We start from the raw sequence: 18,764 nt of genomic DNA, 5'->3' as shown, positions 1-18,764 counted from the left end.
ATAAGGCTAGAAGGAGAAATGATGTATGCTCTCCTTCACTCAAGGAGAGAAGTGAAGTATCCAGTAATAAGAACCATTGATCACCAACCCAATGATGTGTGGAACATGCAGATAACTAAATGTTCAGCAGTCACTGCACCAACCAAAAGTCTTGTACTCCATGTTATACAAGGTCATTCCTTGCAAGAGAAGCCGAAGGCCACCTAATCACAAACTGCTCACTAGTTGATAACAGCTGTAACACTGTTGCTGGTTTCCCTTTTGTGGACTGCAGAACTTAAGGGACACAGAACAGCAATTTTTAGTAATATAGGGAAACATATATAAAATGTAAGGAATGTTGTGTTTACTTTCAGTTTGTCGCTTATTTATTTTTGTTTATTCAGTTGAACCTCTGTATCAGTGAAATAAGGTAATAAAACAAATTGTAGCAACATAGAATTAATTAAAAGGCTGAGAAAAATAAAATAATTTTGTTTTAACCTTAAAATAACAGTGAAAGCAAATCAACATGCACTGAGGTGGAAAAAGTCTTGAGATACATCCTAATCTTGTGTTGGACCTCCACTTGCTTGGCGTAGTGCAGCAACTCGTAAACTCGAAGTGGATGGATACAACAAGTTGTTGTAAGTTCCCTTCAGAAATATTGAGCCATGCAGCCTCTACAGCCATCAGTAATTGCAAAAGTGTTGCTGGTGCAGGATTTTGTGCACAAACTTACCTTTCAGTTCCTATAAATGTTCATTGGGATTCATATTGGGCGATCTGGGTGGCCAAATCATTCACTCAAATTGTCAAACCAGTAGCGAACAATTGTGGCCTGGAGACATCGCGCATTGTCATTCATAAAAATTCCATCATTGTTAGTGAACAGAAAGTCCATGAATGGTTGCAAATGGTCTCCAAGTAGCCAAAGACAACCATTTCCAGTCAATGATCGGTTCAGTTGGAGCAGAGGAGCCAGTCCATTCCATGTAAACACTGCCCACACCATTCTGGAGCCACCACTAGCTTACACAGTGCCTTGTTGACAACTTGGGTCCATGTCTTCATTTGGTCTGAGGCACACTTGAACCCCACCATCAGCTTGTACCAGTTGTACTTGTCTGACCAGGCCACAGTTTTGCAGTTGTCTAGGGTCAAACCAATATGGTCACAAGCCCAAGAGAGGCGTTGCTGGCAATGTTATGCTGTTAACAAAGGCACTCATGTCAGTTATCTGCTGCCATAGCCCATTAATAACAAATTTCACCACAGTGTCCTAATGGATATGTTCGCCGTATGTCTCACATTGATTTCTGTGGTTATTTCACACTGTTGCTTGTCTGTTATCAGTAACAACTCTACAAAAATCCTACTGCTATCGATTGTTGAGTGAAGGCCGTCAGTCACTGTGTGGTCTATGGTGAGAGGTAATGCCTCAAATTTGTATTCTCAGCACACTTGTGACACTTTGGATCTCGGAATATTAAATTCCCTAATGATTTCCGAAATAGAATGTTCCATATGTCTAGCTCCATCCACAATTCTGCATTCAGAGTCTGTTAATTCCTGTTGTGTGGCCATAATTACATCAGAAACCTTTTCACTGAGTATAAATGACAGCTCCAACAATGCACTGCCCTTTTATACCATGTTTACGCAATACAGTTGCCATCTGTATATGTGCATATTGCTATTACATTACTTTTGTCACCTCAATGTTTATACTGTGAAAGAATTTACTAACTTTACAAATCAGTTTTACTGTGTCATATCATTGCAATTAATACTGTAACAAAAATCACAGAAATAATTTTTGGTGTGTACGAAGAGTTCTTGCAGCCAGCAGTAGTGTGTGTGTGTGTGTGTGTGTGTGTGTGTGTGTGTGTGTGTGTGTGTGTGTGTGAGAGAGAGAGAGAGAGGGGGGGGGGGGTGCTGCTTTAGGGCTGAGTAAGCCACGTATATTACCAGTTCCAATTTTTTTTCCCCCTTACAGTGGCTGTCAGAGAGAAAAAGGAGAGCTCTTCAGAAGAAGCATGTTGGTAAGTCTACTAATGTCCTTATATAAGAACATAGTTTTTACTCTTAAGTTATGTCACATCTCCTGAAATTCCATCCCAATATTCGACAAACCAGAACCTAAGCAAACCCAAAATATTGTCAGCTTATGCAACAAAAACCTCAGTCCTACAGAAATTTCAACCCTATCCAAAGACCTCACTTTCAGTCCCACACTCCGACTTGGCCTCACCATCCTCCTTCGGGTTCCTTCCCAAGAACAAAAGCCTCTCGATGTGCCACAGAACAGCCATCTGCAGCCTCAAGGCAGACCATGATTTAATAATTCTCCCTGCAAGCAAAAGCTCCACCACTGTTGTGATGAATCACAGCACTTACCTTACAGGAGGCATCTGCCAGCTCAGTGATCCATCCCCAAAATCCAGTATAAGTGTCAATCCCCACTCAAACCCTTTGGTCCATACCAGAATCTTTCTCCCGATTCCATCTCCCTCTTCATCCCAGTGACTCCCCCCTCCCCTACCTCCCCTCCCCCCTACTCTCTCTCTCTCTCTCTCTCTCTCTCTCTCTCTCTCTTTCTCTCTCTTTCTCTCTCTCTCTCTCTCTCTCTCTCTCTCTCACACACACACACACACACACACACACACACACCTTTTCATGCTTCCCAAAGTCCACAAACCAACAATCCTGGGCACCCAGTTGTAGCTATTTACTGTGTTCCAACTGAAGGAAATATGAACCAATCCTCGGTATGGCAATGGCCATCTTGAGGAAGCCTTCCTATCCTTCCAAAAACCCAAACCATGTCTTTGATGGGGCCATCCATATTTCTGTCCTTATCAAGCCCATTAACCATCAACAATACCTGCATTTTGACAGCTGTCATTCCTTCCACATCAAAAAATTACTCCCACATAGTTGCAACCTGTGGATGACACATTCACAGTGACAAATTTCCTGTGTTCAGTATGCAGAAGGTCTCACTAAGACCTTTATGGACGGGCACTATCTCCCAAACATAGGCTGCAGGCAGATTTTTTACACAACATTCTCATGTGCTCCTAACCTTCCCACCACCTCAAAAACCAGCTACAAATGAGCAATCCCTTGTCACTCAGTATCATCTCAGCCTCACAGTTTAATTTGGCACCTTATCTGGGCTTCGAGCCTTCAATTAGCCATGACCATGCCCTGAAATGTTAACCATCCTACCCACAATCTTTTCCCATCCTTCCTAAATTGACATTCTGCCACCCAACCAGTCCACACGATATCCTGGTCCATCCCTATGCTACCCCTACTCCCGTCTTCTTGTCACATGGGTCATATCATTGTGTAAGGATCTGGGTGCAAGATGCAAGACATGTCTGATTCACCTACCCAGCACATCCTACTCCAATCCCATTACAGGCTTATCATATCCATTTGGTGGTAGAGCCGCCAGTGAAAGCAGCCATGTCGTGTATAACCTTTGCTGCCATGTCTGTACAACATTTATATGGGCAAGAACACCAGCTGCCCACCGGAATGAATAGCCACCACCAAACTTTGACCAAGAGCAGAATTGACTATACAGTGATGGAACACACTGCTAAATGCAACATCCTTAATTTCATTGACTGCTTCACAACCTGTGCCATCTGGATTCCCTCCCCCTGCTACAGCTTTTCTGGGCGATGCAGCCTTCATTCTGGGAATCCTAAAAAACTGCAGTCATGGCATTGTGTATTCAGCCAACACAGTAGTTGTACAGTTGTGACACAGTGCCTCTACTAATAGTCTAAATAATTTATGAATAAAGGTAACAATGTACTGAGTAGTATGGGCAGTGAGTTGGCAGGTGCATAGACAAGACTGAAAACGTTGCTAGCTTTCGGACAGTAACTTTTTTTGGGCTAAAGTGATACCCCTGCCCTCATAAACACACACACACACACACACACACACACACACACACACCGGTATGGCTACAAGTGTAACAGTTCCAGCTGTGTTGGGAGAGCAGTTCTGCAGCTTGACTGGGGTGCGGGGCTGTGTCGAGTAAAGTGAGTGAGAGAAGAAAAGGAGATGGGAAATGGGAAAGAGGTTTGGAAAATAGTGGCAGTTAGTTATGATGGATGCAGGAGGTGTACAGAATAGGAATGCAAGAGGATGATGCAGCTTGTGCACAGGATAAGAATGCAACAAGGGCAACAGCACCAGTGAATTTGTGCAATGCAGGATGACATGACAAAGCAGAGGAAGGAGGTAATATGGGGAAGAGCAGGTGCGTGCTGGATGGGTGTAGTTAGGATCTAGATCCATGGTGGATTTGAGTGTAGGCAGGAGGCTCGCGGAGATTGTGGAAAGAGGGAAATGTTGTAAATACAACTGCTTTCCACATAATTTAGATAAGCTGATTTTGGGGAAGGATGCAGATGGCACAGGTAATGAAGCAGCCATTGAAATTGACCGTGTTGTCCCAACAGCTTGTTTCACTACTAGGTGCTCAGCTTCATTCATGGCCACCATATTACAGTGGCCATTGATTCATATTGATGGCCATACCCACATAAAATACTGTGCAGAAATTACAGCAAAGCTGGGTAAAAGTCCAGAATAGCCCTCCCCCCCCCCCCCCCCCCCCTCCCACGTGGTTCATGCAGGAATGTTGTCAGCACTTACATGATGTGTGATGGGAACAAAAGATGATGTGTCAGCTGTTTGTGTTACACAGCAAGTTAGAGAGCAGCAGGCAGACGACATGTTTCGAAGTAATACATTCAGAAGAAAGGTTGAAACGTTGCTGTAAATGAAGATATAAATTTAATTGCTGCTTCTTGGACTCACTGCTATTTAAACTGTGCTAGTATAACATGCCAAGGACAGCATCACAACCCATGACACACTGGAAAAAGCAGTGAAACATTTCTCTCTTCTGTGTTGCTACACAGTCGATCTGTGAGAGCACACTGAGTAAGTGGATCATTGTAGTCTAAGTAAATTGTGGGAGGGATACGGGCAACTCTTATGAGTAAACGTTGATCCACTAACGTTCACCACGATTTAGTTAAAGAATGTTGATCAACTTCCTCAGTGTGCACACACAGATTGATTGCGTAGTCAGTTCACCACCACATTTGATACATTTTCGTGTCTCTGCAATTAATGCAAGAGACAAGCACCAATAGACGATAGCATTTGCTGTTATAATCACAAAATGTTACTCCCAAAACTCACTAATACACTGAAAAACAGCAAATAAAACAATGGATTAAATTTCAATGATAGAAATACATGGCCTCTCTTCTTGGCTTTCATTGCTTATGTCAAAAAAATCATCCCACAGGCTACGCGAAACTGACGTGTTGTCAACCTATGAGCAGTAGATAAGAACTGCCGCGACTGCTCCTGACCCTGATCTAGAGTTCAGTCTAAAGCTGGTATATGACATGGCTGCTGTTACTGGTGATCCAGCAAGTGATGGGATTAAATAAACCTGTGACAGTACTGAAGTATCCCGCCTGCAGGTTCAGTAGTTATAATAGGCTCAAAGTATTCCTGCCTGTCATAAACTTAAGAAATGTTCGCTCGCTGTGTTTTTTAGAGTTTCCTGTGTGTTAAAGTCATTTAGTAAATTTCGTGCCTTGGTTTTCAGCTGAAGTTTCTTATTGTTTCTAGTGAAATATTTCAGTAAAATTTTCATTCAGTGTTTTAACTTCGTTGAGTGTTCAAGTGGCCACTTGAATTTTTGGTTTTAGCTAGTAATTTTGTGAAGTTTTCTTGGTACTGGTATTAGCTGTGGTGTAGTAGTATTAGTACAAGTAGATGCTTTCTTAATAGGCAGAGAATTTTGAGACCGGTGTTGTTAGTTTTATAAATAGTTCTACTGGTGTAACTGAACTTAGGTAACATAGATGCATAGTTTTTTTTTTTTTTCCAGTAACTGTAAAAATGTACCATGAGTGAACAGTGTAGGTTTGTGAGTAGTGGGTTACGGTGTGGGATTTGTTCAAAATATTTTCATTTGGTGGAATGCAGTGGGCATTCTAGCAAGATCCTCCCTTGGGAATGCAGAATCTGTAGTAGAAATAAGTTGATAGAGGAGCAGGAGCGTAAGATCTGTGCCCTTCAGGTGCAGTTACCACATGCAAAGGAGGAACTAGATAGGTTGAGGAGGTGAAGAGTGGTGGGGAATGGGAACTGGCAGTTGACAAGAAGGCAGCTGGGATGAGGAGGTATTCAGACAGTTATAATTTGTGCACATGCAATAGATTTGATCAACTGTCAGAGTTGAGTGGAGAGGAGCCTCTTGTAGCTGTAGATGTAGGGAACATGTAGCAGTCCTCAACAGTTAGGAGACCTAGGTCCATTGCAAAGTATAACAGGAAGAAGTAGCTTCTGTTGCTAGGTAGTTCACATGGTAGAAGTGTGGGCCAGCAGTTGCAGAAAGTGTTGTGGAGTGAGTACCAGGCCACCACCATTGTGAAGCCTAGTGCAGGGTTGGCTCAAGAGACTGACAGCATAGGGGAATTATGTAGGAATTTTACAAAGGAGGATCAGGTAGTGATATTGGGTGGAACAGGGAACAGTCTTGATAGGGACGGGGAATATGATGTAGGTGGTGACCTGGTAAAGATAGCTACTCAAACTGGTGCCACTAATGTCTGTTTCATGCTACTGTTTCAACGTCATGATCAGTCTCATCTTAATGCAGCTGTTAGGCGCGTTGACATGGGGCTGGAGGAGGCGCTGATGGAAGAGGGCATGGGTCACATTTCAGCGGTGCCAGTTGGGTCTGTCAATAGGTCGGGTTTCACTAGGCATGGCGTGCACCGCAATAGGTATGGGAAGGGGAAGCTGGCAAAGCTTATAGGTGACAGTGTAGTGGGTGGTGGGATCACTCGTGGAAAATTCCTATAGTAGTTGGTGTTAGAGCTGCCCCTTTTTTAGAATGAAGTGAGCTGATCGGTATACCTGCTTAAAGGAAGTCCCTCTAAGGGCTCACCTTTAGAGGATGTCATGTTTCTGGGTGGAGAAGGAATTAACATATTTCATCAAAATATAAGAGTTATTAGAGATCGGAGCACCACTTAAATAATTTGACAAGTCAGAGGCTTCCTTTGCCAAGATACAGATTACCTGGCTGTTTTTCAAGAGCTCCTTGTGGGGTGGGGGAGTGGTTATGTACTTAAAAAAAACAGTATCCCATTTTGAGTCCATAGGCATATCATGGCAATGTACTGAACAGATATTTGAATGTTGTGCGGGGACAGTTGAATTTATTGAAACTAAACTTCTAATTGTTGTTGTTTATAGGTCCCCTAGCTCTGACTTCAGAGCATTTCTACTCAAGCTAAAGATGGTTCTCGATTCACTTTGTAGGAAGTACTAGAAATTAGTTACATGTGGTGACTTCAATTTAAATTTTGTATGTGATGCTGCAAGAAAAATATTCATAGATCTCCTAAATTCATATGGTATATTGCAGACTGTGTTTTTATGAACTAGGTTGCAGGGGAACAGTAGCACAGCCATAGACAATAGTTTTGTTCGTTCTTTATTAGTATATGGGCATTCTGTTATTAAAAGGGTATCAGACCACGATGCACAAATTTTAACACTAAAAGGCTTCTGTACTCAAATACTATAATAATTACAAAGTAAGTAGGAAAGTTAATCCAACAGCAATAGAGAGCTTTTCAAGCCCTGCCAAGGAACAAGAGTGGCAGGATGTTTATAGAGCTGATAACATAGATGATAAATATAATGCTTTCCTTAACACATTTCTCATGCTCTTTGAGAGTTGCATTCCATTAGAATGTTCTAAACGGCGTACTAGCAGTAATAGGCAGCCCGGGTGCCTGACCAATGGGATAAGGATTTCATGTGGAACTAAGTGGGAATTGCATCAAAATGTTAGAAGTAGTCACAATCAAGCTACAGTAGCCCAATACAAACAGTACTTTAAGGTGCTTAAAATGTTATTAGGAAGGCTAAGAGTATATGGTATGCAAGTAAAATAGCTAATTCATAGGATAAAATTAAAACGATATGGTCAGTTGTGAAGGAAGTGTCTGGTCAGCAGCACAAGGTCGACACTATAAAGATTTCTGTTACTGATAAATCAGATATATGTACAGTATTAACAATCATTTTCTGAGCATTACTGGAGAATTAAATAAAAATTTAGTTCTACAGGGAATCACATAACTTTCTTGGCAAATGCCTTTCCAAGATTGATATCTGAAATACACCTCTGTGATACAGACAAGGGGGAGATTGAGTCAATAATTAAATCACTGAAGACTAAGGACTCTCGTGGATTTAATGGAGTGCCTAGCAGAATATTAAAATACTGCGCTGTACATGTTAGCCCTGTATTTAGCCATATTTGTAATTTTTCCTTTAGGAATGGTCAGTTTCCTGAACGATTAAAGTACTCAGTAGTAAAGCCACTTTATAAAAGGGGAGAAAAGGATAATGTATACTATTTTAGACCAATTTCTAGTTGGCCGGAGCGGCCAAGCGGTTCTAGCCGCAACAGTCTGGAACCACGTGACCGCTACGGTCGCAGGTTCTTTGTCAGCTTAAGGAAAAGTGCTGGCAGCATCTTTATATTATTCAATGCTTGAGCCACACTGACTGGAGTGCTGATCACCCTACACTGCTGCAGCTGTGCAAAGTCTTCATGCAGTCCCATCTGGACTATGGGAGCCTGGTGTGTGGTTCAGCATCGCCCTCTATGTTGTGGCTTCTGGACCCTATACACCACAGTGGAGTTTGACTTGCGAATAAGACTAGTGAACAGCCTCCTCGTGGAAGCTGGTGTTCCCCCAGTGCAGCTCACGTGGCAACTACTGCTTGCGAATTACATTGTCCACATAGTTTGACTCACCATCCAAGTTGTTGTTTCCTTTACCTTGACATGGCAATCCACCTCCGCAACAGCAACCTAGAATGGGGATTCCAATTGCAGTCTGTGTCCGGTTGCTTCTTACTGAACTCGACACTGTCCCTGTGTCACCTTTCCTGCTGGCCCACCTATACACACACGCAACTCCATGGTCTATTGTTCCGCCACAGCTTTTTCTGGACCTATTGCAAGGCCCAAAAGGCTCAATTCCACCTGAGGCCCTCCACTGGCAATTTTCCTCTATTCTTGGTGAGTTCTAAGGCTCAGAAGTAACCCACACCAGTAGATCAATGGTTGATGGTCTTGTTGGCTTCATGTACCCTCACATTGGAGGAATTGAACATCGCTCCTTACCGGATAGCTTGCAGTGTTTCCACTGCCGCATTGGTAGCCATTTATTGCACTCTTGACCATGTCCGTTCCTGCGCCGGTGAGTCCTTCTTCATCTTTAGTGACTCCATAAGCAGCCTACAATCTCTCAACAAGTGCTTCCTTTGCCATCCTTTGGTATTTGACTACCGAGGAGCCTATTTATGCCCTCAGAAACAGTGGACGTTCAGTAACCTTCATTTGGACTCCAGGGCATGTTGGGATCCTGGGCAATGAACTTGCTGACAGCCTGGCCAATCAGGCTACTGGTAAACCAGCCCTGGAGATTGGGCTGCCAGAGACTCTGATCAATCTTCCACCATGAATTTTTCACAATCTGGGATACTGAATGGTGCACCCTTTGTATGCCAAATAAACTATATGTTGTCAAGGAGACAACGAATGTGTGGCGATCATCCATGCAAGCCACTTGCAGGCACTCTGTTGTCCTTTGCTGGCTCCGCATCAGCTATACATGTTTAACACATGGTCACCTCATCCGCCGCGAGGACCCATCTCGGTGTTGCTATGGCTCCCACATGATTGTCGTCCACATCTTGTTGGACTGCCCAATTTTAGCTCCTATGCAGCGGACTTTTAATCTTACTGCCGCACTGCCAACAGTGTTGGGAGACAGTGCCTCAATGGCTGATGTTATTTAACATATATGTGAGGGGGGTTTTTATTTCACAATCTAAGGGTGGGTGTCTGGCCTTCTCTCCCAAGCCTCCACCCTCCCTCCATTTTTACTCTTCCTCACTCTTTTTTTGCTGTTTGTTCGCCTTTTGCCTGTATTCCTGTAGCTTTCTCTTTAAGACTTGAGATTTTAGTGTGCTGCAGGGTGGCTGGCTCATCCTTTTTCATTTTTGCGATCAGTCAGCCCAGGCCATCTGCTGCTTTTAGTTTCTGTTTTCCCCTATCTGTTAACTTTTGTCGTTTTCTCTTTCAGCATGTTTTGAAGTTAGTTTTACGCCTTTTACTTTCCCCAGTCTTTTGGGACTGTTTTTAACTTGAGACCTGTTTGAATGAGGAAAAATGGACTGATGCCCTTGTCGTTTGGTCCCTTTGCTCCCCAAACCAACCATGGTGTATTGGACGGGTCTGACAACTGGGCCTTCAGAGGTGTATGAATGACCCTGCTGCATGTGGTCAGGAGTGGGATGATATAAGAATGGACCAGGATAGTGCACAGATTGGATGGGTGGTGGAATACCAATTTAGTAGGGATGGGAAGGGTTGTGATTAGGATGTTTTCCATTTGATGTTGGTGGGAAGATTAATGGTGTGCAAGGGTATGGTGCAGGAAATCTACTTGCAGACTAGAATAGTGTATGTTTTCTGCTGGCTCCCTCCAGCATGTAATCATGGTCCCATGACTGTTTACATCATTCTCATAGGAACTGGTGAGTTAATTGGCTACTTAGTAACTTTCCAGATTTAATTTACATGGAAGAGCTGAAGATAATGTTTGCATTTCTCCACTCTTAAAATTGATAACATTTGGCTTTTTTAGCACAAGCGCACATCCATTCGCCACTGCCACTAACAGAATTTGAGACAAATCAAGGCTCCCATCATCCCTAAAAAAGTCCAGACCTGCTCCATCACTCCCGTTGTTGAAATCAAGCAAGAAAAGATAATAGTAAGGGGCTGTTATAAATAGTTGCTTATGATGAATGCCTAGGAACCTCCTGGGAGATCTGTTATAGAACCTTTGCCTATGATCTACTGATGGCCAGAGGTGTTATTTTGAAGTATTTGTGAAAATTTCTACTAAGCAATAATTTTTCTATATTTTTCTATGTTTACTGAACACAGCTTGGGTCCTTCTGCATCAGACTTTGTACATATAGCATGTTGCACATATTAAAAAAATAAAAAATGAGATAAGAGGATGCATTGATTTTTGTCATCTTCTTCCTACTTCCAACAATTAAAAAAAAATGTACCTGTATTTTTATTAAGAATTTTCTAAAATCCAGATGATGCCATGCTCTAATCAGTAGTGAATGCATGAAAATAGCTCAGCTTTAATGCCATTTGAAAGCTGTTGTGGCTAGCTGAATTTAATCCATTATTGTGAAGAACTCTTAGTTACTTAAAACACCTAGCATCCGTTGGGAAAAAGGCATAAACAGTTGAAAAGTTGGATACTGTTGTATGTATGATGTGCCACTGAACTGATCCATTTATTAGGCAATGAACTCTTAAAAGTAACAGTTAATGATTGTTACTCACCTTGTATGCCCATTTTGAATTTTTGTCACAGATATTCGAAGGCGGATAGAACTTATCCAAGATTTTGAAATGCCTGGACTGAGTACATCTGTGAGACTTTCGAAAGATGGGAACTATATTTTAGCAACAGGAATCTACAAGCCCCGTGTTAGGTGCTTTGATGTGAACAATCTTTCCATGAAATTTGAGAGATGTTTTGATTCTGAAGTTGTAACATTTGAGATACTTTCAGAAGACTATAGTAAGGTAAGTATGGTTTTCATAATTTGGTATTGTCTTTTCATGTCCCCCACCTTCATCCATTTCTCAAGAGTATCAGGAGTTCTTACTGCATTTGTTTTAGGTGGTGTTTCTACAATGTGATCGTTACATTGAGTTTCATGCAGCCCATGGCCGATATTACAGGCTGAGAATACCAAAATTTGGAAGGGATATGAAATATCATTACCCGTCATGTGATTTATATGTAGTTGGAGCAAGGTACTGTATGCACATATTTTTGATACTTTTTAAAGGCATTATTAGTTCTTCTGTAGGATGTGCTTATTAATGACTCTAGAATTTGACTTATTGTGCAGTAGATCATCCAAACTTAAACTGGTGTATTATAGCTTCTCATATCCACCATACCAACATGATAATTTGAGTGTATAATAGACTATCCCAGGGTGTATCTCTTTTTGTCATGAAAGAAAGACATTTATTTAACAGCAGCAGCATAGAAACAGTATAAAGTGAAGTGTTATATGTAGGTGCAGCTTGAGCACTGTGTACTATGCTACTGTCAGCGAAGGAATCAAATTACCAATAGCAATATTTGGAATCTATATCTGCATCTTTATTCTGCAAACCACTGTGAGGTGCATGGCAGAAGGTATGTCGCAGTGTACCACTTAAGGGTTTCTTCCTGTTCCATTCATGTATGGAGCACAGGAAGAATGATTTTCTGAATCCTCTGGGCGTGCAGTAATTATTTCAATCTTATCCTCACAATCGCTATGTGAGCGATATATAGGGTATTGTAGCATATTCCTAGAGTAATCATTTAAAGCTGGTTCTTGAAACTTTGTTAATAGATCCCACACACTTGACTGATATTCTAGAACCACTTTGCACGGGTGATTTGTAAGCAATCTCCTTTGTAGATTGATTGCACTTCCCCATTATTCTACCAATAAACTGGAGTCTGCCACCTGCTTTACCCATGACTGAACCTACGTGATCATTCCATTTAATATCCCTGCAGGATGTTACACCCATTATTAGTATGGGTTGGCCGAACAGTGACTCACTGATATTTTAGTCATAGGGTACAACAATTTTTGTTTTGTGAAGTGGAATATTGTATATTTCTGAACATTTAGAGCAAGTTGCCAATCTCTGCGCCAAGTTGAAATCTTATCAAGATCTGACTGAATATTTATGCAGCTTTTTTTCAGGTAGTATTTTAGTATAGACAACTGCATTATATGCAAACTTGTTTTACTATTAATATCTTCTGCAGGATCATTAATATACAACATGAACATCAAGACTCCCAACATGATTCTTGGGGCATACCCGAAGTTACTGTGTTTATTTACCCGATTATTGGATGAGGTTTTTTCTCAAAATAGTTGTTCCGAAAGTATGGAGTCATATTCATAGATTAAACTGTTGCTGCTGAGGTCAAAGTTTAGATTAATAAAGGGACCGCCTTAAATTTACATATGAACCTTTGGCTGTTGAGTTTTTGTAGAAATTTATTTTGAAGAGATCCAAAGGGTAGGGCTTAGCTAACAATGCTTTCAAGTGAATAGGCTCAAGAAGTCCCGATACACTGTACTGCTCGATGCAGTATCGACATTCTTCGAACAGTCGCATGACATTTGACTCAGCTGTAGTTCAAGGAATATGTGAGAAATTATGAGCTTATGCGAGAAATTATGAGCTAGCCACCACAATGATCTAATGTTTGCAATAAAAGTTCTCGTGCATATACAAACGCCATACACATTCATTTATGCAGCTTTTTAAGTAAAGGTAACATTCATCTTGTCTTTCAAAAGCCATTAGTTGATTCTTAACCCAAATCAATTTCTTTCTGGTTATGAGAAACTTTAATGACATACCAGCCGGGTTAAAATGAGAAATTCAGTCTCTGTTCATGCATTAAAATACTGGGGAAGAATGTCACCAGCTTTTAATCAGCTTTAGAACAAGGTGGTGACCACTTTAAAATGAATGCAGTTGTTATAGCAAGAATAAATTACAGCGGTAAGACCCATTGTGTGGACAGTACCAACAGATAACACTAGATCGCGAAACGAGCGAAAGTTCGAGAATTGGACTGAATCGTGACTGCTATCTTATATTTCTATATTAGTTGCTGTTGTTACACATGAAAACGCCGTAGAAGATATTGCTGTCCATGTTTCACTATTGCTCAAGCACTGCACTACACCAAAGGCTTGGACTGGGAACTATGATAAGCCCAGGGAGGGAGTGGTGAGTGGGCAGCAAATTTCGTCATGCTGCAAACCATGAGAATTTATACTCCTTCAATTTCTTATGAACATTTACAGTGTTTCAATTGCAGTTTGCCTGAATCCATCTGTACTTAGAATGTGACATTAAAATTGGACAAATACTCAACAATAGAATATTTTTTCTAGTAAATACTAAAGCCTAGATTGGGGTCAGTGGTGTACTTACACAGTTTATGCTGCAATGTTGTCAAAACTCATCCTGAATTAAGATGGACAGAAACAATAGATTTGTCAGTTGCTCCTTCTTCACAGCCAGTGAGAGAGCAGCGGTCAGATGATATGGTTGGAAGCGAGAGACATTGTAACATTCAGTCAGAATAGAGGCGAAATACACTATGTTTTTTTTAACAAGCTGTGTTCTCAGGTCCCACCATAACCGAAACCTCATAATTGCAACATATGTGGAATAAATACCCAAATATCTGTGACAACAATGATATAATTTTCACTGCTGCCTTGTTAGTATGACGACAATGTACAAAAATATTGACACCACAGACGACAGGCTAATTAAACAAGGAAAGCAGTGAAGGTCAAAATTGATGTAAACAGTTCCTTTTTGTTTGTTTTATTTCTCCTTGTGCTATCAAAATGCAGACAATGAGTAAATAGCATAAGTTCAGAATCGGTGTAATATTAACTTTGTGGGCAGATACCTTAGATCAGCAAAAGCTGTTAATTTTTATTAGACAGAATATGTTAAAAATAATTTTTTCCCAAAGAACCTTTTAAAAAAGAGGGAGTTATCTTACATTCAGGGTCTTTTGTACTCAAGTAAATATGGTACTTATACATCTGATGTCTCCCCATCCAAGATAACATGCTGTGTCCTCCCAACCAATAAGTCCTCAGTCCAGTCACAAATTTCACTTGCTACCCCGTATGATCGTACTTTTGATAGTAAGCGTAGGTGCCGTACTGAGTCAGTGCTTTTCAGAAATGAAGAAATACTGCATCTACCTTGTTGCCTTAATCCAATGCTTTTTGTATGTCATGTGAGAAAAGTGCAAGTTGGGTTTCATGTGATTGATATTTTCGAAATCCGTGCTTTTTGACATTGAGGAGGTCATTCTTTCCAAGATACCTCAGTATATGCGAGTTAACAATATGTTCTAAGATTCTGCAACAAATTAATGTCAGTGATATGGGACTATAGTTTTGTGAATCACTTCAACATTCCTTCTTGTGGGCGGGAGTGACATGTGCCATTTTGCAGGAACTGGGCTCCGTTTTTTTTTTTTTTTTTTTTTTTCAAGGAATCTACGATAAATTATAATTAGAAGAGAGGCAAACTCAGCCACAAATTTGGTGTAGAATCTGACAGGGATTCCATCGGGACTGGAGATTTGTTCTGTTTTAATGATTTCAGCTGTTTCTCAGCACCACTGACACTAATACTTGTTTCATTCGTCCTTTCAGTGGTAAGAGAATTAAATTGAGGCAATTTTCTATTCTAAAGGAACATTTGAAAATGGAGTTAAGCACTTCAGCTGTTGCTTTATTGCCCTCAATTTCAGTTCCTGTCTCATTCACTAGGGACTGGACACTATCTTTGGTGCCCCTGACAGCCTTTACATGCAATTCTGTGAAAGATCAGTTGTCAATATTCTGCTGCAGTAGTCTGATATTTTATCTACTTTACTGAACATATATATATTGTTCTACTTGTTTTAGTTCTTTGGTAATCATTGTTGCCACAACTGATATCAGTTTGGATGTGGACATCCTTGAAGAGGTCAGGTCTATTTGTTGCCATTAGATCCAGTGTATTTCTATCATGCATGGAGTTTCTACGGTAACTATCTGTTCTAGATAGTTTTCAGAGGAGGCATTTATTAAAGTTTCACAGGATGCCTTATCTTGCGCACCACTAAGAAAACTGTAATTTTCCCAAATCATTGTTGGATGTTTAAAGTCTCCACCAATGACTACAGTATGATTGGGGGCATATTGAGCAAGCAGTAAAGGAAACAAAAGAAAAATTTGGAGTAGGTATTAAAATTCATGGAGACGAAGTAAAAACTTTGAGGTTCGCCGATGACATTGTAATTCTGTCAGAACCGGCAAAGGACTTGGAAGAGCAGTTGAACGGAATGGACAGTATCTTGAAAGGAGGATATAAGATGAACATTAACAAAAGCAAAACGAGGATAATGGAATGTAGTCAAATTAAATCGGGTGATGCTGAGGGAATTAGATTAGGAAATGAGACACTTAAAGTAGTAAAGGAGTTTTGCTATTTAGGAAGTAAAATAACTGATGATGGCCGAAGTAGAGAGGATATAAAATGTAGACTGGCAATGGCAAGGAAAGCGTTTCTGAAGAAGAGAAATTTGTTAACATCGAATATAGATTTATGTATCAGGAAGTCGTTTCTGAAAGTATTTGTTTGGAGTGTAGCCATGTATGGAAGTGAAACATGGACGATCACTAGTTTGGACAAGAAGAGAATAGAAGCTTTCGAAATGTGGTGCTACAGAAGAATACTGAAGATAAGGTGGATAGATCACGTAACTAATGAGGAGGTATTGAATAGGATTGGGGAGAAGAGAAGTTTGTGGCACAACTTGACTAGAAGAAGGGATCGGTTGGTAGGACATGTTTTGAGGCATCAAGGGATCACAAATTTAGCATTGGAGGGCAGCGTGGAGGGTAAAAATCGTAGAGGGAGACCGAGAGATGAGTACACTAAGTAGATTCAGAAGGATGTAGGTTGCAGTAGGTACTGGGAGATGAAGCAGCTTGCACAGGATAGAGTAGCATGGAGAGCTGCATCAAACCAGTCTCAGGACTGAAGACAACAACAACAACATATGGCCTTGGCATAACTTTTCAAAATAATGACTAATACTGTCAATTATATCAGTTGGTAAATTCAGTTACAAAAATTGATAAAATTACAAAGAAACATTGGCAGGTCGGCATGTACCTTGAGTAAATATAACTCTTAATACAGCAAATAGATACACATTAAGTAGAAATTCGAAATTCTAGTTTTTGGAACTTTACATACTGTCTTCATGTGGAAGTGAAGAAGATGAATGAAGAATGGGAATTGGGGGGAGGGGGAGGGGGAAGGGGAGAGACAGGTCACTTAGACTGTAAGTTGAGAGATACCACCTCAACCCACAGCAGGTAGATGCCTTTCAACTTAGGAACTGAAGAATGCTGTTATTCATATAAATATTTATTATGCAGAATTTTTAATTTTGTCTCCTTCTGATGAAACATTCTGTTCCAGTTCTGAAATTTATCGACTAAATCTTGAGCAAGGACAGTTCCTGCCTCCATTGGTCTCTGAGGCATCAGAGATAAATAAATGTGCCATCAATCCAGTTCATCATTTGGTGGTATGTGGATCCAAGGAGGGGAAGTTAGAAGCTTGGGATCCTAGAACAAGAGGAAAAGTTGGAACATTAGACTGTGCTCTCGATTGTGCTGGTGAGTCACAGTAAGTAAACGTTTCATTTGTAGTTAAAATGCCTGATTTTTAGCAACACTTTAGAAGTAGTATCACATGGCAGTTTAGCAAATCTGTTTGTAATGTAATTCTTGTAAATTTTTGTGACTTTAATAATACTCTTAATATACACCCAACTTCATAACATTTCAGCTTCCTCTTATCCTTTTCTCTTTTAATTTTTAAGTATTAATTACCAGTTGCACAGGTCCTTTGGATCTTAAAGGCTCCTTAGGGATTTGACTGCCACTATTTAGATTTAGTTTTTACAAGTGCCTTGCATGCATGCAAACCCAGGATGACAATTTGAAAAACATGGACTATTCAGATGAATTTATCTTTGCATGGAAATCAAAGAAATTTAAAAGATTCAGGAAATGTCTTTCAGGATCTAGTGGGAATTTCCAGCCATTTGTTATCTACTTGAGTTATTTCATTACACAGGGCACTTAGATTCTGCTTTGGAGAGCAACTGGTTGTAGAGTTTTCACATGAGAGAAGATGAAGCTGTGAATTGAATTGTTACTATATTGTTGCTTGTCCATGATAATCTCTGCCTTTTGTGCTGACCTTTTTTCTAGGTTTTTGTTATTGCCTATGGGTTCCTGGTCTTGCCATGCCTGTTCTCCATTGTTTGATGCAAGTGCTATTCATGTATCTGCAATTTGTTCTCTACATAAAAGAAATTTTTTTTTAAAAAAAGGAATATGGTTATTTTCCATGAATGTTTTATTGACCTGCAATGAGTGTTTGTATCTCACACTCCTTCATCTGCTTCCTCCAATTTTAATGGGAAATAGTACTTTGTCAAATTTCAGAATTGCAGACAAGCTGTAAACAAACTACTTCAGTGTTATTTTATCCATGTTGGATCTTGGGAGCTTCGTGGCCGTTAGTTATCGTTGGTGGATGACACAACCAGCCACAAATGCTTTTAAACTGCTTTATTTCAATACCATAACCAGTTCTGGACTACCATGCCCATCTTCAGAGGGGTAACATTTCCAATCACATTGATGTTTTGGTCAGCAGCAAGCCGTCTGCCCCTGTACTGCACAAAATTATTTGAATGTTTAGAGCCACATTAAATTATTTACATATAAGGTGAAATAATTTTACACACGTACTTGTGTAATCGCCTCCACTGGAACATATGTAAGTATATAAAACTGTTTCACATTATGTGTAAATAAATTCAAGCACATTAACATGTTTTTATTAATAAAGCAGCATGTAATGTGGCCCAAAAACTTTAATATACTTGTGCCATGCA

The 18,764-nt window shown here is 40.4% G+C and overlaps 2 protein-coding genes across 2 annotated transcripts in view; one reads left to right on the top strand and one right to left on the bottom strand.

The window, feature by feature from the left end:
• Window positions 1-18,764, top strand: part of LOC126335477 (nucleolar protein 10) — a 54,521-nt gene that overhangs the window by 9,237 nt on the left and 26,520 nt on the right. The window contains exons 2-5 of the mRNA XM_049998795.1: window positions 1,979-2,024; window positions 11,535-11,749; window positions 11,847-11,983; window positions 17,273-17,482. Coding sequence (XP_049854752.1) covers window positions 1,979-2,024; window positions 11,535-11,749; window positions 11,847-11,983; window positions 17,273-17,482 — 608 coding nt within the window. The remainder of the gene's footprint in view (window positions 1-1,978; window positions 2,025-11,534; window positions 11,750-11,846; window positions 11,984-17,272; window positions 17,483-18,764) is intronic.
• The window catches only part of LOC126335478 (tRNA 2'-phosphotransferase 1), a 103,652-nt gene continuing 102,238 nt past the window's right edge, over window positions 17,351-18,764 (bottom strand). Inside the window, exon 5 of the transcript XR_007564882.1 lies at window positions 17,351-17,421. The gene's annotated coding sequence lies outside the window, so the exon portion shown is untranslated. The remainder of the gene's footprint in view (window positions 17,422-18,764) is intronic.

The sequence above is a fragment of the Schistocerca gregaria genome, chromosome 2 (assembly GCF_023897955.1).
Source record: "Schistocerca gregaria isolate iqSchGreg1 chromosome 2, iqSchGreg1.2, whole genome shotgun sequence".
Classification (NCBI taxonomy): Eukaryota; Metazoa; Arthropoda; class Insecta; order Orthoptera; family Acrididae; genus Schistocerca; species Schistocerca gregaria.
The sequence above is the reverse complement of the archived record's forward strand: the minus strand, read 5'-3'. Positions and strand labels throughout refer to the sequence as shown.